Source organism: Empidonax traillii, unplaced genomic scaffold (genome assembly GCF_003031625.1).
Source record: "Empidonax traillii isolate 1590-97213 ecotype Southwest subspecies unplaced genomic scaffold, ASM303162v1 scaffold434:size946695, whole genome shotgun sequence".
In the NCBI taxonomy this organism is placed as follows: Eukaryota; Metazoa; Chordata; class Aves; order Passeriformes; family Tyrannidae; genus Empidonax; species Empidonax traillii.
Genome location: NW_020955627.1, coordinates 710,137 through 730,667, shown reverse-complemented (window position 1 = coordinate 730,667; position 20,531 = coordinate 710,137). Strand labels below are relative to the sequence as shown.

At 43.5% G+C, this 20,531-nt stretch overlaps 1 protein-coding gene across 2 annotated transcripts in view; it reads left to right on the top strand.

Moving 5' to 3' along the window:
• The window catches only part of DENND5B (DENN domain containing 5B), a 110,249-nt gene extending 91,239 nt beyond the window's left edge, over positions 1 to 19,010 (top strand). The window contains exons 10-22 of one of the 2 annotated variants that reach the window (XM_027894601.1): positions 948 to 1,100; positions 1,392 to 1,424; positions 1,620 to 1,698; positions 2,925 to 3,006; positions 7,948 to 8,076; positions 9,395 to 9,516; positions 11,674 to 11,819; positions 13,487 to 13,605; positions 14,703 to 14,890; positions 15,548 to 15,630; positions 15,776 to 15,902; positions 16,680 to 16,854; positions 17,671 to 19,010. In XM_027894601.1, coding sequence (XP_027750402.1) covers positions 948 to 1,100; positions 1,392 to 1,424; positions 1,620 to 1,698; positions 2,925 to 3,006; positions 7,948 to 8,076; positions 9,395 to 9,516; positions 11,674 to 11,819; positions 13,487 to 13,605; positions 14,703 to 14,890; positions 15,548 to 15,630; positions 15,776 to 15,902; positions 16,680 to 16,854; positions 17,671 to 17,854 — 1,620 coding nt within the window. In that variant the 3' untranslated portion in view covers positions 17,855 to 19,010. The remainder of the gene's footprint in view (positions 1 to 947; positions 1,101 to 1,391; positions 1,425 to 1,619; positions 1,699 to 2,924; positions 3,007 to 7,947; positions 8,077 to 9,394; positions 9,517 to 11,673; positions 11,820 to 13,486; positions 13,606 to 14,702; positions 14,891 to 15,547; positions 15,631 to 15,775; positions 15,903 to 16,679; positions 16,855 to 17,670) is intronic. The other variant, XM_027894602.1, reaches the window with a different exon arrangement.
• The last annotated feature ends 1,521 nt before the right edge of the window (positions 19,011 to 20,531 follow it).

Genomic DNA, 20,531 nt, shown 5'->3' with positions numbered 1-20,531 from the left:
GAATACCAGACTATCTACCAGCATGGATATATCTTTAGTATAACGTTTACATTAGTATTACATATGCACATTAGCGTATCACTTTAGTGTGACTTTTTTCAACAGCTAGAAAAGAAAGGAACGTGTCCTCGCTGTTCTGTTTATGCAGTGGAAGTTGATGGAAAGAGTAGAGAGGACAGGAAGGAGAATCAGCATGATCAGACATCTCCAGGAGGATTTCCTTGAATTGTTCATATTTATGTGTAGCCTAAACAGAACGGGCTTGAGACCCTCAGTCAAAAGGGAAGAATTCAGCATGTGTGACCTGTGCATGCTGTTTATGCAGAGCAAATGAAGAATAGCAGTTTCTAATATTAAAGGAGTGAAAGTATAACTTGTGTCTGTTGCAGTTGGTGTTATACTGCATTACCTGAGAGTTAAACTTTAATGGCTGTAACAAGAAGAAAACCAGAAAGTGAGTCAGACTGAAAATGTACCTATTGTCGTATTCTGTAATCTATACTCTGCTTGGTAATAGATCAGCAGTGTAGGAATAGGACAATAGATAAAGGGTATAGAAATAGGACAGCTGGAACAGGCTTCCCATGGAAGTGGTCACAGCAGCAGTTCAAAAAGAATTCAAGAAGTGTTTGGACAATGCTCTCAGGCACATGGTGTGATTCTTGGGGCTGTCCTGTGCAGGATCAGGAGTTGGGCTTTGATGGTCCTCGTGGGTTCCTTGCAACTCAGGATATTCTGTGATTTGAAGTAATCATGCAAGCTTTTTTAAATACAATTATTCTTGTTAATTTACAAACCCTGTAAAGATATTTAAATTTTCTCTGGTCAGACTATTGGCAATGGTTTCTGTATTAAGCATGTTTAAGTGAACTCATCTATAAATTCTGTCCCTTGCTGGATAATATTCTTAGAAACCTTTGGGGATTTTTTTTTTTTTTAATTTATAGACTAAACGCATGTTGGTAGAGAAGATGGGTCACGAAGCAGTTGAGCTGGGACATGGAGAAGCCAACATAACAGGCCTGGAGGAAAATACATTGATTGCTAGCCTCTGTGATCTGCTAGAAAGGATCTGGAGCCATGGTCTGCAGGTCAAGCAGGTTGGTAGCTGGAAACTTGGGACTTTGTGTGTACACTACTCTAGCAAACACTGAGTGTTATCTTTTAAGCTGCTACTCAGTGGTGTCATTCCAACATAAAGTGGGAGGTATCTTTGGGCTCAGAGTCCCTGGTTCATATCTTGCCAAGGCTGAGGAATTTTGGGTGTTTGGGATTTTGGAGGGGGGAGTTTGGGTTGTTTGGTTTTTTTTCTTTTTCAATTTGCGAGGTGCCTCTGGAAACTGCAGTGATGTTGTAAGTACGTGTTTGGTTTCTTCTCTTTCAACCTTCACAAGGGAAACCCAGAGGGAGGACAAAGAAACAAGGTGGGTGGTGTGACTAATAGCTCAGTGGGATGGTCCTCTCCTTTTTCTAAGGTTTCATGATCCAAGAGAGGATTGATTGTCATTACTGAATATTTTACCCATTTAAAGGCCATTCCATTTTTTTGCTGTGTATATTGACCTCTTTTCTTTTACCTGAATTTATTTAAAGCTGCATACTATGTATTCCATTTTCAGGGGAAATCTGCTCTGTGGTCCCATTTGCTTCAGTACCAAGAGAGAGAAGAGAAGCAGGAGCACAGTGCAGAGTCACCAGGTGAGTACTTGGCAATTGGCTCCATGAAGGGTCCATCACAGTGAATGAACTTGGGCGTGGGAGGAACAGTGCAACCTCGTGAAACCCATGCAGGATTTTTGGTGTATTTCTTTGCTAATATCACATTTACATTTTGAGACTTTTCATAATCATTGTGAGGATGTCTTGCTGTCTGGACTAAATAGATTGAAATCATTGGAGGCAAAGGAAACGTAGTTACTGTCCTTGTCTGGAAATCACTTGGTGTATGTTCACTGCCTTCATTTCCCTTTAATCAGCATTGAGTGAGGTGTGAGAAGCAGTGCTTCCACAAGAGATGATTTCTGCAGAAGCTCAAAACGTGGAAGTGGGGATAAGACAGCTGACATTTTTCTTTTAGTGAGCATAATCTGTCTCTCAGAAGCCAATGTGAATAACTCCATATTCACTAAATCTTCATACTGGTGGATGGTACAGTTCAGGAACTGTGTAATTAATCTCTGTACATCAGTCCAGGTGCTCAGTTTAAGCTTTGGCTTGGCCCTTTACAATCACTAAATTACTTCTGTGCTGTGAGAGAGATTGGTTTTCTGATGACCTGGAGATCTCCCTGCCCAGTGGCTGGGGTATTGCTCTGAAAGTCTCTGAACTTTAGTTGGTCATCTTCCAAGGACTCTCCGATCCAAATCCTGCTGATGGGAACTTGTATGATCACTCCTCAAAGATGCATTTATGGAAAAACTAGTCTCTCTCCTGAAAAGAGTTGTTAATAAGCTTCAATGAGTAATGCACTAAACAATCTGGCTGGCAGGCACAAATTCCTGAGAGCAAAATGTGTCACCAAAAAGCAGTTTGATCAGAGTAGCAGAGCACAGAAATGTGTGGCATTCTTAGCATTGAATATGTTACTGTAGCTTAATTTTATTGACTTCTCAGTTGGGAGCTTTCCACAGAAACATCTCTTACTAATAAAGCTCATCGCTGTACAGATTTATGTTAATGTATTTCACATAGGAAAAAGGAAGCTAAATCTCTGAATTCAGTGCTGGATTAAGGAAGGAATAGGTAATGTATTCAGCATTTTTCATTTTGTCTGCTTTTATGTTTCCAGGATAGAGTTAATGATAAAGCACAGAAACACTACAGTTACCAGCCACTTATGATTGTTGTCAGCTGTATGTGAAACAAATGCATTGCAGACTATTACTGTACTGTTGTGTTAACTTCATGTGTTTTCTCCATTGTAGTTGCTCTTGGAACAGAAAGACGAAAGTCTGATACAGGAATTACTCTGCCTTCATTGAGGGTTTCCCTGATACAAGATATGAGGTACTCAATTTGTTTCCTAAAGCATTGATTATGGTTTTAGTTGTGTAGCATAAGGTGAAGATCTTCACTGGCTTTGGGTCTAAAAAGGCTAAGGAGAATTAAACCTTCTCTTCAGCCCACATTGAAATCTATGGCATGTTGCCCTTCTGTTTTGAAAAACCTTTTTTGTGTGTTCACTTGATCTATTTTATCCAAAAGGCAGTGAAAGCCACACACGTTTTACTGTGATTTTTGTTTTCTTTGGGTGGGATTCTTCCAGCAGTAAAACCAGCTTCTACAAATGACAGCAGATATGTTGAATTCCCCGGTTCTTTGAGTTTTTTTCTTTTTGTTTGTTTCATATTACTGACTGAGCAAGTACAGTTGATAAACAAAGCAAAGGGACCTAAAAACTTGCTCACAATGCCTGAGCAATGTTCTTCTTCTCAACTAGCATTTTATGGCAAATAGTAATAAATGAACAAATTTAGACATGTATTCAAATTTAGAATTTCAGTGAGTTTAAAGCTAGGATGTGAAGTTAAGGCAGGTGCTGTGCAGGAGACCACAGCCTGGCTATGGAGACCTATTCAAGCAATGTTGGTTTGGAACCATAAGGATTAGAGAATAAGAAGAGGTGGAGACTGGTGTGACAGCACTAGGCAGAAGTTCTTCAGGGCATCTTCTTTATCAAGCCACTGCCAGGTCAAGCTACTTTTTTGACCCTTGTTTTGCTGGGGTTAAGGATTGCAGTGGGCTGAATGTACCATGAAGAGAGAGGAGAAGTAACGCGATAATGCACATCTGTAAAGAGCTGCTAACAATTGCTGGCACTTTAATGTGTGAGACAAGATGAGTACTTCTCGTAATACCATGTCCTCCTCCCACATAAAAACATGGCAAAAATAAGATTAATTGTAGCAAGCTCACAAAACCGTGATTACAGCAATGTGATTTGTACTGTGTGTATTGATACAGATATATTTTCTGATGTGAGATCACACAGATTAGTCAAGACTTTCTGACAGATAATTACTGTACTTCCAACCTACAGTGTGCAACCTTTTTTGTTTGATGCTACATAGTGTGAGTCTTGTGCTCTGATTTTGAAGAATATGACATGTCACGTAAGGCTAAAACAACACGCAAAAGTGGGAGAGAGAATATATACAGTGTAATTAGGAGTATGGTGCCAAGAGGTCATTTTGAACATGTGTCTGTCATTTTAGCATCCCTCTCATGGGATGTGGCAGCTATCTACTTAATTCAGTCCTGCAAGGCTGACAGGCATGTAGAGGGTCAGTCTGAGGAAAGGATGAAGGAGGATCTGGAGCGGAAACTCACATGCTGGGAGGGGATTGCTGACAGAGGAGGCTGTGTGTGCTGACTGCTGCATGCAGGGGTTCTGTCTTCCACATACTTCCACTGGAGTAATGAAAGCCCGGCACAGATCTGGGCTCTCTTGCTTGGATCACAAAATTCTTTCTGCTGCTCTGCAGAGAAAAAGTACAGAAGCAGAACGTTACCTTTTGTAATATCTTGGGTATTCGTGACAGTGCACAAACACTTCTGGCCATGGAAAATGCCGGGCAGATGGTGAGTTGAATTTGTCATCTGTAATCTCGTGGCATACTTTCTCCTGCTTGGAGGGAATGCCACTTAATATTTGTTTGCACACACAGATTCAGGCAGAAGTTAGAAGGATGGGTAATTGTTAAATTGCTGGGGTTGCAGTGCTAACTGAACTAATGGCTAGAGGATTAAGCATAAGCATTGCCTTAAGCATGGCTTGTTTTTGATGGCTCATGCAAGGTTATGTAAACAACTTAAAAAGCAGGGCTGAGTCACAGTCATGCTCTGAGTGTGCTACAAGCCTGTGCTACAGGTAAAGTTGTGTGTCCTCTGCCTCCCCTGCAAAGCCAGGCATCTTACATGTGGTAAGGAAGATGCTCAAGGTGTTTATTTTGGCTTTGTGCATGGAGTCTTGGCACAAGCGTGTTTGGGGGTATGCCCCTCAGCTTCTCCCCTGGTGAGGATCTGCAGCGTCTCTCCCACCCCTCTTCTAGCTTCCCATCAGACTCCTGCTGCAACCTGCTTCCAGCATGGCCTCAGCCCTCAGGCACATTGCTGCACGTCCAACTCAACCAGTCAACACCAAGGCAACTCCCCGAAACCTTTGGTCCAGCTGGGTTCAGGTTTTTGATCCTTTCCCTTCGGGCACGTTCCTCCTTGCTATCAGCTTGCTTGCATGCCCGTGTTGAGCCTCCCCTCCTGCAGGGAACTTGCAAGTGGAGGATGTGAGCTGGGAACTGGGCCCACAGCAATGATGCCTTATCTGCTGTGGTCAAAAAGAAGGCTTAGCCAAGACCTGCTGCCTACCTGGGATGAGCTAGTGTGGCTCGTTCCTGGTGGTGCTGGAATGGGAAGTGTGCACACCATCCTTAAGAACGTGGCAGCTCTGAGCTGTTGTAACCTCTTCTGTCAGCACAGCTGTTTATAGAGGGTATGTCCTGCCATACCCCAGGCTTACATTAGACAGGGTAAATAGATTTTTTGTTATTATTGATGGGATTAAAAGCAAGTCCCAGCCAAGGGAGTTGCTTTGAAATGGCTGTTCAGTGCTCTGACAAGAAGTGTTTGCTGCACAGTGTTGAGCACACAGTGCTTGTGCTTAGGTCACTGATAAAAATAGAACTGTTCTGACTCTCACAGCTGAGAGTGAAATAAATTTGGGTTCCTGAATGCTCTGTTGTTACACTCTGCTTTTTCTAAGACCAAGACTGAGTAGTGGATGCTTTTAATGTCTCTGTCAATCTGCATGGTTGCAGATCCTTATTTTTCCCAAATGCGGAATTAATGCTAATCTAGTCTGAGCCAGAAACAGTTAATGAAGAGGCACAGAGCATGCATGGAATAAGGTTGAGTCTATCTGTACTTGAATCTTCTCACAGTGAAATAACATATTCTGCTCGCTGTTTCATATTAGATGTAATTCAAGTCAAGCACTTTGGGGAAGGGGAGGGAGGGAGATGATAGTCTGTGCTTTGATCTTCCCGTCTCAAAAGACTTGAAATGTCTGAGAAGAGTGTCTCAACACGATGTAGTTGAGTGTAATATGCATCCAGTTTCTCAAGGACTCCGGATCAGCTGTCCAGCTGTCTGGGTTGGAAGGTCTGACACTGGCTGCCACATCCTGAGCCAGGGATTTTCAGTGCCAGGAGCAAGGCTCTGGGCAGCAATTCAGATGGTAGGCATCGCTGCTGACGAAGGGAGGCTGCTGAGCTTGATGATAAAGGGCAAGGACGTGTGTGTGAGTGTAATGTGCCCTCCTGCGTTTGTTTTACAGCTCACCAAGAATTAGAACTTATCTGGTCCATCAGAAAACTACCCATGTGTGTGTTAGGAAACAGGAGGAAGCTTCCTTTAAACAAAATAGGATTTTTTTTTTTTTTAAGAGGTTTTAAGTAACCTAGGTTTCACCACTGGCAAGCTACCATCACTCCTATTGATGGTGGTTCAGATGTGTATGTACAGCACTGAACCGCGTGATACAGACACCTCAGCTTGGATTGTAAAGGTAGACCTGTATTTTGAGAAGTGGGGCAGCCTGATGGAGAGCAGTGTAGCTGGACTGTGTCCGGTATCCGCTTCATTTGTGCAGAGTGAACTTGTATTTCTGGACAGCACTAAGTTGTATTTGCAAATTTGCCCTGAAGGTCCAGGGCCTGTCACGTTAGAGGCTCTATAAACAAGAGAGTACTTTTCTCAAATAATGCAGGATCTAAATATAACATAAGGCACACGCTTGGGTGTAACAGATGGGGGAAAGCAGGAGACAGTGAGACTGTAGTAGTCAATGTAAAAAGCATCAGTCACAGCATGACTCTGTTGGGTTTCCTTTGGAGTAAATATTGCCTAGCACTCAGCAATGCGTGGAGGGCTGTCAAGGAAGATGCAGGAGTTGGACGGGAAATCGCAGCAGAGATCAGTTCAGACTTCAGCTGATGGTACTTGGAGCCTGCCACAGAGATTTGAAGGGCGGAATCACCTGTGCACTTAACATGCAAACTGCATGAAAATGAAGAAATTGCAGCCTTTTCTTTCTGATGCTGGAAACTGTTTCTCATTTTTCTTGTTGTTTATTTAACCAAGTGGGGGGTTTTTCGAAGCAGCTTAGCCTTGCCATGGCTGCTCTCTTCCTCTTCCAAAACTCCCTGTGCTCTGAAACTAGAGTTTTCTAGCATTCTCCAAACTGAAATGTGGGAAGTTTAAAAAAAAAAAAAAAAAGCAAAACCATAGAAGAAAGCCCCTGTGAAGCAGTTCTGCTTTCCTACAGATGAAGCACGGGGAAGGCTGTTCAAATTATCTCTTACACAAGGGCCTCTTATATCTCTGAAAATGTGATTCTGCTTGCAGCTTCCTGTTGCTGTTTTTGCCCCAACAGTCCTCCTTTTCTTAGATTTCCTATTGCTGCTGCCCTCAAGGGGTTTGCAAGAGCCTTCAAAGTAGACTGTGGTTTGGAGAGACTCTGAGGATACATGTTTGTCATCTGTCCTCCCAGATGCACCCTTTTGATTTAGCAGCTTGAGGGGGCAACTGTGACATAACTGGATCTCACGAGGTGGCCGCTTTTTTTTATGTGTTAGCAGTGTCCATGAGGGCATCTACTTCCAGCAGTGCGGGCATGAGCAGATTTACTCCTCCTTAGCTTGGCCAAGCAAACACAGAGCATCTGGTTTGGGCTGTAGTGCACTGGGAAAAGCTGCCCCATGCCCTCGTGCCAGTCTGGGGCTACCAGGGATCTCAGTGCCACAGTGAAGGGTTCTGAGGGGTCCTGCCGGGGGTCTCTGTAGAACTGATGTCAGAAGACATCTTCCAGTTCAGCTGCAGCATCGCACAGGATGTTGCCATTTGTAGAATTTTGATGATTCATCTATTTATTTTCTTTCCCACACATTTCAGGCATGTTCAGAATATGAGTGAGATAAAGACTGATGTGGGGCGAGCCCGAGCCTGGATAAGGCTTTCTCTGGAGAAGAAGCTTTTGTCTCAGCACCTGAAGCAGCTGCTTTCCAACCAGGCACTTGCAAAGTAAGCTGGCTCCTTTTCTCAGTGCTTTGCTTTCATGTCTGCCTTAGCGATGTCTCAAGGTGCTGTTGCTTGTGGCACAGCCACACATCTTGTTTGGGTACTGTGGTTTCCAGCTAGAAGTCATTGAAGGCCAGAGGGTAGCTGGGGGAGGAGGTACTGCCCACCCAGCAGAGCAGAAGTCTGCTCATGTGCATGGAAAACCCATCACAATTTTCAGGAAGGAAGCATTAGGTCGTGGTCAGATTAGTGCATTGATCCAAGCCACATCACAGCCCTGCACTCACTGTGTCTTGTGCAAATGAAGCAGCAAGGAAAGGAATGCCCCATCTCACAGCAGCCCTGCCTTAGGCTGACTCAAGCCAAGCACAGGTCTCCATCCTGACTGCCCATGAGCTGGGTCAGAGGCCAGACCTCCAAGCCTGCTCTCCCAGCTTTGCCTCCTTTTACAAGCACAGGCACTTAAAGATTGCCTGTGTAGATGTCCCCTGACTTCAATTTCTCAAAATAACGTATTTAGCAAAAAACCCCCAAACCTTTAGGAAAGTAAACATCCTAGCTGTTGCAGGTAGTTCTGGCTCTGTCATGAGTTACACGCATGATTTATGCCAAAAGCTACCAAATACTCTGCTAGTGGGAAGAAAGAGGAGTAACTGGAGGCAGTCACCTCTTGGAAGTTCAACTAAAGGCACAGTGGCAGGCAAGTCTTTTCCTGAAGTTGCATCTCCATCTACCTACCTCAGCAGTTCTTCTGGAGTCTGTTCCCTTCAGACTACAAGCCTTGTCACAAGCTCTGTGCTGTCTCAGAGCAGGGGCAGTTTAATTCCTGGTGTGCCTTTGCACTGCTCAGGGCAATTGGTGATGTACACTTGGGTCCCTGAACCGAGAGAGTGGTAGGAGGACCCCAGCTGCTGCTTGGTGCCTTCGGCTGAGTTTCCTCTGTCACAGTATGGAGGAGAAGATTAGACAAGACCATTCTACAGTGGGGGAGGTCTGGGGAAGAAATGGGGTTGCTGTTATGTTGGTCCAGGTCTGCTGCTGTGAGTAGTGTTGGTTCATATCTGTGCCCTGCAGCAAACCCAAAACTGAGATGAACTCTGTAGCTGTGGGAGTGTGGAGTTGGAAGTGATCTGCAGCGCAGACGTGTAGGACACTTACACAGCCACTCGGGGTTTCTAGCAGCTTGTGTTGATGGGGAATCATACCTGCCCTTAGGATCCACTCTTCATTTGATATTTTTGAGCTTCAAACACGTTTTAAGACACGTGGTGCTTTTTTCAACAACAGCAACAAAAAAATGCAATGTCTTTGTTTCCACCAGGAAACTTTACAAGCGTTACGCTTTCCTGCGCTGCGAGGAAGAACGGGAACAGTTTCTGTATCACCTGCTCTCGCTCAACGCTGTGGATTACTTCTGCTTCACAAGCGTCTTCACCACAATCAGTGAGTTGGAGAATCAATTTTTTTTCCCCCTGAATAAAAACCAATTGCTGTCACAGTTTGTAAGAGACGGTGTTGCTGGTGCTTGAGTAGCTGAGCCCTTATCTGGAAACCTTGGTTGTTGCTGCGGGGCTCACAGGTGCTGGGTGTTGCTCTGGGAAACCAACGGGAGGGGCAAGGTTGTATGGGAGAGCTCTGGATAAGAGCTTTGCACAAAGGAGAGTAATCAGCAGAGTGCTGCTTTCTGTATAGTTGCTTTCATCTTCCCTCCCAGACAAGTCCTCTACATCCTAATGCTTCTTTCTGGTCTTGCATTTAGCGTGCACCCTAACAACCTGCTCTCCTCAGACTGAGAAGGAGATGGAAGATTGGAGGGTGAAGTACAAGGGACTTTGTGCTCCACTGTATATTTTAAATCTTTTTGTCTGCCCTTAAATGCCAGAAAGATTCCGTCTCTCATCCTCTCTTTTAAGGAGGAGAGCAGAAATTGGATTGATATCTGAAAAAGAATCTTTCTCTCTCCAACACTGGAGAAAGTGGAAAAGGCAGGATCCCATGAGATGACCTAATTATTTGAATTCACCTGGGCAGTTCTTAGTCTTCATTTCCCTGCCTGTTCAGAGTGAAGTGAAGCAAGTTTTACGTGGCTGTCAAAGCAGGCACTCATTCTACTTTTTCTCCGCTTAAAGCAAGAAATCCCCTCAGAACTAACACACCGCAAAGAGACTTATTCATCCTTGATTACCTTACTTCTGTGGGGCATCCGGCTTGACAGCTCTTCCCTGCAGGACAAGTGCTTGGAATTTGAGTATTTTTTTTTGAGTGCAGTACCACTGGATGGCACACAAAAGTAAAAAAGGTTGGCTTAGGTTCCCCAGTCAAAAAGGCAGCTTGTGAAACATAAGGAGAGAGAAAATCCTGCAGTGCTAGAGGTGCAGTATCAGGAGTCAAATCCAAATTGGGGTGGGTGGCAGTCCTTGTCTTAAGCATGTATAGATGGTACAGATTTAAAAGCAAAAGAATAAGAATAACAAATGGGGGGATATCCACAGATACACATCATACTTGAGACTTTGGCCATGCCAGCATTTCTTCCTGTAGCCTTTCAGTACTTAAAGGGGGCCTATAAGAAAGATGGGGACAAACATTTTATAATTTATCATTAGTCTGGAGAAGAGGAGGCTCAGGAGAGACCTTATCACCCTCTACAACTACCTGAAAGGAGGTTGTAGCCAAGTGGGGGTTGGTCCCTTCTCCCAGGAACCAGCAGTAAGACAAGAGGGCACAGTCTTAAGCTCTGCCAGGGTAGGTTTAGGTTGGATATTAGGAAGAAATTCTTTGCAGAGAGGGTAATCAGGCATTGGAATGGGCTGCCCAGGGAAGTGGTGGATTCTCTGTCCCTGGAGGTTTTTAAGATGAGACTGGATGTGGCACTTAGTACCATAATATAGTAATCATGGTGGTAGTGGGTCAAGGGCTTGATGATCTCAGAGGTCCTTTCCAATCTGGCTGATTCTATGATTTACCTGTTGCAATAGGACAAGGGGTAATGGTTTTAAATTAAAGGAGGGTCAGTTTAGATTAGCAATAAGAAAGAAGTTGTTTACCTTGAGGGTGTGAAACCTTGGCACAGGTTGCCCAGGGAAGTTGTGGATGCCCCATTCCAACCTTGCCCCACTCAAGATCAGGTTGGACAGGGGTCTGAGCAAACTGATCTATCTGAAGAAGTCCCTACTCACTGCAGAGGGGTTGGACTAAATGGCCTGTAAAGGTGCCTTCCGAACCAGACTGTTCAATGATTCTGACATTCCTTTCCCTCGTTTTCTGCCGTGTACCCCCTCCTCCTTCCCAGATCCTACGGCAGGAGGGTTGGTTCCTCCCCTGGGCAGGCTCCGGAGCGGTCCCTGCGCTGCCCCCGCTCTGCGGGTTCTGCTGCGGGACTGCAGCACCACCGTGCGGCACCGCCGCCCCCTCCGAGCGCAGGGGACGAGGGGTTCTCCTTGTTTGTTTGCTGAGACAGGGGACAAGAACTTGCCTTCAAGTGGAAGGGGTGCATGCTTTGCTCCAGAAATTGCGTTTACTGTAAGAGGAAAAAAAAAAAAAAAACAAGACATCAAGACCAACATACATTCCCCCCCACCTTCCCCACCCTGTTCTCAGTGATCCCTTACAGGTCAGTGATAATTCCCATCAAAAAACTGAGCAATGCAATAACCACATCAAACCCGTGGATATGTGTGTCAGGAGAACTAGGAGATACTGGCGTAATGCAGATTCCTAAAAATCACCTAGAAATGACATTTGAGGTGAGTACATGCTCTTCACATTTTACTTTTCGATTTGAGACATGCTTCCAAATAAACATTAATTTGGTCAGGGGTTATTAAGAGCAGAGCATTTCAGATTCTGTCCCCATTTTTAAGGTCACTGTAGATTCAAATGTGTACAAGAAAGTAGTGCTGCCTGCCCCTCCTGTGTGAGATGGTTTCCTGTAAGCACATACACTTTTAACCACAGGCTTCACTGCCGTCCCTGTCCCAGACCAGGACTCCTCACCTAGCCAGTCGGTTTCCACATCTCATTCCCTTCCATGCCTCCTTGCCTATTTTTCCCTTTCACCCTTCATTTCCAACTCCTCATCTGTCTTCCAAGTTTCTTTTGCCTTCTTCCAGTCCATCTTTCCACTTACCACTACCCAGGTCCCTTTCTGCATCTGTCTAGTTCCAGATTTCTTCTCCTGCTCCAGCTCCTTGTCCAGCATTACTGCTCTCCTTCCAACCAGCCAGTCTAACCCCTGAGCTCTTCAACACCTCAGGCTCAGGTGCTGCCCCCTGGAAAACCGAAGAGCTGCCATCCCCACCGGGTTCCCTTCTCTGAGCTTGCTGGAGTTTTCTCTCTAGGTTTGGTTTCCCGACGTTCCCCTCTGCTTTCCCGCCCATCAATTACAGGTTGGCTCGGTGCCACACCAGAGCAGCTGCTAGCGGGAATTGCAGGGAAAGCCCCATCAAGCTCCTGCAGCTCCCTCTGGGCTGTACTATATCCATTAAGGAGTGATTTTATATGAAAATCTGCTGCTAAAATTAAGGTTGCATTCACTGAGCGTATGCAGACTGACCTTCAGCAACAATAGCAAAAGAAACCTATTGCCAAATATAGGTAGATTTTGACACAGAGAGGATATTTTTGAGATAAATGCCTGCTTCTCATTCAATTACTACCATTTTGCAGAAAAGATCTCCAGGCTTCTAACAAACAAAATGACATATTTCTAAGGACCATATTAATGCTGTTCTGGATTATTCCTTTTTCTGAAACTTTCCTAAAATATCAACTTGGGTAGCCACCCACTATGGAAAATGTCAGCCCAAGCTGCTTGTTTGGCAGTATTAGAAGCAATGAAAACCAAGGTCTTGCAAGGGAAGTGTTTAGGTGACGTTAACAGATGTTGCTGCCTACAGTTACGTAGAGCAGTGGAATTCACAGCCCCTTGTTCTCCTTTTTCTGTGACTATGATGCTAAGTCTCATGTTAGCAATTTTTGTTTGGCCCAAAATAAGCATATCAATCTCTGAAAATAATAAAGGATCTAGGGACTGCTTCATAGTGCAGAGTGAGTGAACTGAAGGTCAGTATGCTCTAAATGCATTTTTGTAAAGCTCTTTTATTGAAGATCTATTTCTTCTACAAAATCTTAGCTCAGAAATTTGTAATTAATACTTCTTAGAAATATTGAGTGCTCACAACAAAGAATATAATCTCTCCACAATCTTTTAATAATTTTATTTCTTTGCTCCTGTCTTAAAATAATTATGCTGTTTTTCAAAATGCTCTGCATGTTTGGTTGAAAATACTTGCTCTATAAATCAAAGGAAACTGAATAAAGGCGTATATTTTGAGACCATATGTGTGCATGTGGTGGGGGGGTGTGTTGTCTGTTGTTTTTTAAATTAAGTAGAAACTGTTACTCATTTCAGTGCCAGAACTTAGGGAAGCTGACGACCGTTCAGATTGGCCATGACAACTCAGGGCTGCTGGCCAAGTGGCTGGTTGATTGTGTCATGGTCAGGAATGAAATAACAGGACACACGTACAAGTAAGCAACAAGTTTTAATTTTTCTTTGTCTGAAATTCTTACGTGTTGAATTTAAAGAAATCCAGAAGGCATTCACCTTCTCCTTAGTTGGTGGAACACTGCGGGCTGATTTGGGCCCCCGATAGGGTTGGCTTGGTCTCCCCCGCCCTCGGTTCTCTCATTTCAGAAGGCCTAGTTGAAGTCAGATAGTCTGATAAATATTAAATGAGAGTTGAATGTAGGGTTGTCTTTGCATCTTTCCAAGACAGGACAGACAGTATAGATACTTTTGAAGTGATTCATATGTTTGTGTCTAATAATTAAATCTCTTGATTTAAAGTAATGTGGTAATATTGTGCACAAATTAACTCTTTAAACCCCAAGAGCTGGAATCAGAGTTCATGGCAAATCTTTGGTTTCTTTTTCTTTTAAGAAACTCTAATTACAAGAAAAGAAAAGGTTTTGATGATTTCTTAATCTTCTATTGAGAACATACCTGTGTCAAAAAAATGTCCTAACTCATCATTGGTTTTACAAAACATCTGGCTAAGCAGGCTTAATTCTATTAAATGTGAACTTGGAAAACTAGAATGCAGAGAGGTGAGCTCCAGAGCTCAGACTTGGTCACAAGTGTACAGGGGAAAGTAGGAGAAAATGGGTTAGAGGAATTGGGGGTGTGGAAATGTGCATGGATTTCATTAGGACTGTGTATGGAGTCCAAGAGTACAGCAATAAAATGTGAGGTGAGTTTTGAGTATAAGGAGATGTCACAGCTTCATCTGGGTGGGAACTCTCTGTGGGGATTTAGTTGTTAATCATAACAATGTTTTTAAAGGCTGAATATCAGCTGTAGTTGCCAGTGAAAAATAACTCGGCAGAAAACAAGATGTGGACTGTGAAAAATGTGTATAAGCCAAGCTTTGCATATTTCCTTTCCTAAGGAGGATCAGTTGTGGTGCAAAGAATGCTTCCTGGAGGGTCCTGGTCTGAGAAGTTTCAGTGTACCGAGAACTCCCTGCCTGTTATCAGTGGTTTTTGGAAGCAAGCTGGCCCTTAGCTTTGAGATCAAGCTGCACTACATGTGTGTCTGACCTGTGCTTGTCCTGGGTGTGTGGCAGGTTCCCCTGTGGGCGATGGCTGGGAAAAGGTGTCGATGATGGCAGTTTGGAACGGATACTCATTGGAGAGCTGGTGTCCTCCACGTCTGATGAAGAGCTGGGAAAGCAGTGCCGGACCCCACCCCAGCAGAAATCTCCTACCATGGCTCGGCGACTGAGCATCACTTCCCTCACAGGCAGGAACACCAGTAAGTCCTTTCCTTTCTCCCCAGGGCCCTAGAGAAGGGGGCAGCAACTGCTGAGAAGAAAAATCTCCAGTGAACAGGAGAGGTCGTCCTGAAGCAAGGCTTGGTGCAGAGGAACAGCTGCAAGCTGATGACTTTTTCCTGCCCCAGTTTGTGTTTGCTCCGTGATGCACACATTGCCTCTTTTCCCCATTTGACAGTTGAGGGATAATAATCTCTTTCTTTGGAGCATGGAGATGTGAGATGAGGGAGGAGGAGGCAGCAGAATTTGCAGTAGCTAATGCTGCTCAGCTTCCCAGCTCACTTTGCAGTCAGTGGGAAGTTCTCTCTGAAGGGCAGTTCAGAGCTTGATATGGATGCTGTGATGCCTTCTGGAGGAGCATATCTCCAGGGGGACTTTAGGGGACATCAGCTTCACATCCCTAAAATTAACTTTTATGAATAACTGCACCTGGCTACAACAGGATATGGGACTGTAAAGGTCACGCAAGGCTTTCTCTGCTAAAGCATAGTGTAGATCCTGCTCATACATCTGTGCAGCTCCTGTAAAACTAGAGGACATGACTGCTGAAATGTCAAGCAAGGAAAGATTAGCATCCAAAAGTAACGCGGCATTTAAAAACCACCACTTCAGTTAATATGCTCTCCATCATTTCACAGAGCCTAATGCGGGACAGATCCAAGAGGGAATCGGGGAAGCTGTGAACAATATTGTGAAACACTTTCACAAGCCAGAGAAAGAGGTAATTCCTGCTTTTCATTACTTGCCTGCATATTTTTATAAACAGAAATGAAACTCAAGTACCAGTAGATGTACTACCTTTAGATTTGTATTTTCTGGCATGCAAACAAAGCAAGTTGTATTTACCAACTCTCCCTTTCCCACAGAGAGGGAGCCTTACCATTCTCTTGTGTGGAGAAAACGGTCTGGTTGCAGCACTGGAGCAGTTCTTCCACCATGGATTCAAATCAGCTCGCATTTTTCATAAGAACGTCTTTATCTGGGATTTCATAGGTAAGCTGCTAGGTGATTTGGAGGCAGAAGGGAAAGAAAGATTAGGGCAAAATGACTACTGACACACCCTGACCTTGGATTCTCATCATCTATGATGCCATTTCTCCTGCCAAGCACCTGCTCCAGGTTGCTAAAAGTCAATAAGAAACAGCTGGAAGATGAGAAATATTAAACTCTGTGTAAGGGAAGAGTGTGAGCCTGTACAGAAATTTAAGAGTACTTCAGATTCTTGTCATTTATTTGTAGATGAATGTTCAGACAGCTGCTTTTCTACCCAGAAAGAAGTTAGGCTGGAGGTCAGGGTAGAGTAGCAATTGATGTTCAGAGGAGAGCTGGAAAAGGGCAGGGAATGAAAGTTTTAGATTTCAAGGTGTTCTTGAGAACTCTCCTAATCCCTGTGCTGGCCTTCTGGTGATGCTTAACCTGTAGGCCTATGTTGCAGTAATTTAAGATGTACCTACTCCTTTGAAACAAGCTCACAGGCTGAGATACCCAGCCTGAGGTTCAGTGCTTACTCAGAAAAAGTGAAAAATCAAAGCTGATGGTATCACTTACAGTGAAACCCTTGATAGGCACTCTGGAGCAGCTCCTTGATGTTACCTGACTGTATTAGACACCAGCCAGTCTGACCACTGCTGTGGTTTTCAGAGCGAGGAATCCATATATAAACTGTGCAAGAGCTCTCAGCAGGTTGTTCTTTTAAGGACTCCCTTATGTAATCCTGTGTTGTAATGAAGTACTTCCGCTCACCGAGTTCGGATTTTCTCCCTTCCACAGAGAAAGCTGTTGCTTATTTTGAAACCAGTGATCAGATTGGAGACAATGAGGAGGCCCTTTTGCTTCAGAGATCTTCATGCAAAACCTTCTGTCATTACGTGAATGCCATCAATACAGCTCCAAGGAACATTGGAAAGGATGGCAAATTCCAAATCCTGGTTTGCCTGGGGACGAGGTACCTGACTGCTCTGCATTATATGTCTTCTTGCAGTAGACTAGAATATTTTTGCACCGATGTTATTACCTTTAGTTTTCCATTTTAAGACATGCTTATTTTAGGCAGCTTTAATACTATGTGAAAAATTGGAGCAAAGAAGCAAGAATGATACATGGCTAGTGTCTAAACTGCTAAAAATGCTTTGAGCTTTTTTATAACTGTTAGCTTGACAGTCATATATATGAAATCTGCCTTGAAATGCTGTTTTTGATGAAGTACTGATTTGGGGAATGCAGAGTTCCTTTTCAGGAGCTGGTGAATTTCTAAATCCTCATTGAATTGCCTGTGAAAATGGGTTGTCTGTTATAATTTTGACAAAACTATTCTAGATGAACCTTTCTTTCCTAATAGGATGTTTTCTGTCTTGCAGTTGGGGCAGGGGGGGCAGTTGTGTTTTGGAGGGTGGAAGATGGTATGTTTAGAAATAGATACCATTTTTGTCTTGTCTGTCTGGATACTTGGAAAGCCAGTTGGAAAACAGTCTGTTGGGTTTTGTCTGAGTTTTACTTTACTTGTTCCTGATCTGAAAATGTTGCTGAAAATTCTTACAAATGTGCAGTTTTGCTGATACCTTTCCCTTTTTTGTTTCTACAATATGTAGTATTTTACTAACAAAATCAAGAGTTGTAATTACACAGGAAACATTTGTGTGCAAACAACACGCGCCACTCACAAAGAGGGAATGCGTGTTTTGGGTCGTGTTCTTGGAGAGGAATTTCAGTTTGAGATCCATTGTATTTGGTGCTAAAATATTTCCTTTCATCCCCTTTTCAGGGACCACTTGCTCTCCCAGTGGATCCCATTACTGGCAGAGTGCCCGCCCATTACCAGGATGTATGAGGAGAATGCTCTCCTACGGGACCGCATGACTGTCAACTCTCTTATCCGAGTGCTACAGACGTTGCAAGATTTCAACATCATCCTAGAAGGATCACTCATCAAAGGAGTGGATGTTTAGCATGGCTTTGCTGAGAACTTCATTATTCCTTTCCCAAGCAAGCAAACCACAGTTGGAGACCTGTCAGGACTTGAAGACGATGGTAGTGCACCACTGTAAGGCAAAGCTGCCGGTTGAAGCAGAATTGGGAAGCCCAGTTTGTGCCCGGTGGGGACTGTCCTCTAAAGCTGCAGAAAGCTAAGATGCAGTATTGTAGTTTATTTGAAACAGAAATTTAGTACAAAAATAGAGTATTTTCATGTGTTTAGATGTGTGTAAATATGCTATCTTCTTTCAGAAATTATATTACTCTAAGAAGTTTTTCTTAGACTGAATGTTCTTGTTCTGACTATGAGTAGGTTAAACCCGGGGGAAGGACTTGGGGGAGGGAAGGACCAAGGTGGGAAGGGATGCAGCTACTTGCTTGCAAGGAAGAAGCCAATCGGTGTGTAAATACAGCGCAAACTCAGCAGGGCTTTTTTCAGGTATTGCAAATTAATACAGCAAATATCCTTATGTAGCCATTGTGATTGTGTCACTCTTGGAAATGTTGTAAGCATATGCTGGTTTACCCTACTGAACATGGTCTCTCTTAGTTTTTTGTTTATTTGAAGACTCACTTTTCCATGCATGGAAGTTGTGAGCTGTCATTTTTTTTTTTCCTGTAAGTTCTTTTGTGTCACTTCTGTTGATCCCCAAAAGGGGAAACGTGTTGGATTGCTTAAACGCTGGAGAGGAGGACTGCTGTCAGCCTCAGAACCTGAGAGTATGAGACACCTGTTAAAGCAGTGCTGCTGCAGCCTGATATAGGGAATCATGGCTTGCTTGACTCACTCAGTGTGTCCCTTTTCTGTCTGCACATTCTGATGATTCCTCCTCATCCTCGGCCAGTTTATGTTGTGGATGACCTTTTTTTTTTTTCCCCCACATTGAGGAATTTGGTTTATACCAAATTCTTACTGTGCTTGAGAAGAACCATTGCTGTAGAGCCACAAACACCGATGTTTGCTGTGCTTCTGAACTCTATCAGCTGGCTTCGAAATGCCGACAGATTATAAGTCTTCCTTTATCCTGCAGAATGAGTGTTCCTAGGGGAGTACAGGATCTTTGATTACTTTTTTTTTTTTTTAATTTAAATTATCCAGCTACAAAAAGAAAAGGACTTCAGTAAAAGGAGAAAAAAAGTGAATCTCACTTTGGTGTTTTGAGGCTTCTCTCCTACAGTTTTTCCAGTTAATGTGTTACTAATATGGAGCATATATATTTAGATACAGCTCCTAATGAGGAACTGGGAGCAACTGAAATCCTGTATGCTACAAATTTAACAAGAGATTATATAAAAATTATCTTGCAAATACCATGCAGCAAATACGGAGTATATTTTCCATTCTTGTGGATGGGAGTTGGAAGAATCTGAGGACACAGTTCGCTTTACCTGGTTTTAGGTTTTGGAGGTTAGTTTGAATATGTAGGTGTTTGTTTCCATTTGTTTATTCCCTATGATCTTGGGGGTTTTGTCAGTGGATTTCTTGGGAAAGACAGTCTCACTCTCAGCTGTGGCTTGGGAAAGGCCCCTGACTGGCACTGTAAGTGTGTTGCCTTGCACTGGGTTCTCACGTGGCATTAGAAGGGACTTGGGAATGGTGGACAGTAGTAGGTCTTGGCACAGTGTGCACATTGTGGAAAGAGGGATGAGAGATAAGGAAAAGGAAAGAGGACGAGAATTGAGGTTTGCTTTCTCGCCTACCTTTTGTTAAGCTTCTCTACTTTCCTGTGGTCCTCCTGCTGTCCAGTTCTTAAAACAGCATTCACTTTAGTGTCAAAGCTTCATGTCGTATTCCCAGCCAGAAGAAAACTCTTCTTGTGACTTTGTTTCATTGGAAGACAGAGTTTTATGTTACAGAAGGTTTTTTTTTATTTCTAAGAAAGAAGTAAAATAACACTGTCAAGGAGTCTTCGACTTTAATGAGGGTTCCAGGATTTCATAACCGTTCTTTCCTCCTGGGCTTGTGCTTCCTTAAACTGACTAAGTTCATCCCAAGTACTGTAGGCAGCACTGCCATGTCCCTGCTGTGGGTGTGAGTATCATACAGTCTGTGAATGGTGTCATGAGTGAGTAGCCAGAACCCAGTAGCCACATGACATCTCTCTTACATTTCTAGAAATGTGAAATTTGGGGTGTTAAGGTTTTCTGTGTGACCAGGCAAGTCTGCTTAAAGTCAGCAGACTATGCATGACAAACCTTCAGCAGCAATTGAAAATGCATCCCTAGTACTTAATTCCATCAATGAATTATACATTTAGCACCAGAAACCATGTGGCAGCATTATTTGGTAATGGCTGCTTGGGATGTTTTGATTTCTATTACAGCTCAGGCCTTTTATGTCTAATGACTGCTATACAGGATTTTTTCACGCCCAACCCAGTCTAAGTGACTTTCATTTTACTGAAATAACCACCTCTTTAGTCCTTGGATTTCTTCACATAATCATCTGCATTTACCAGCTGGATGCTTCCCAAAGTACACTGCTGCATACTTCTCCAAAGGCTATATATGACTTAAGCAGTCATAACAGTCATCTGAGGTGACAAGGGTTAAGCACAAGCAGGATAAAGTAGAAATGTGGGCACCTCTAAAGGTCATTCATCTAAATGAATAATCCACACAAAGAGAAAAAGGCAATAACTACATGAAGTC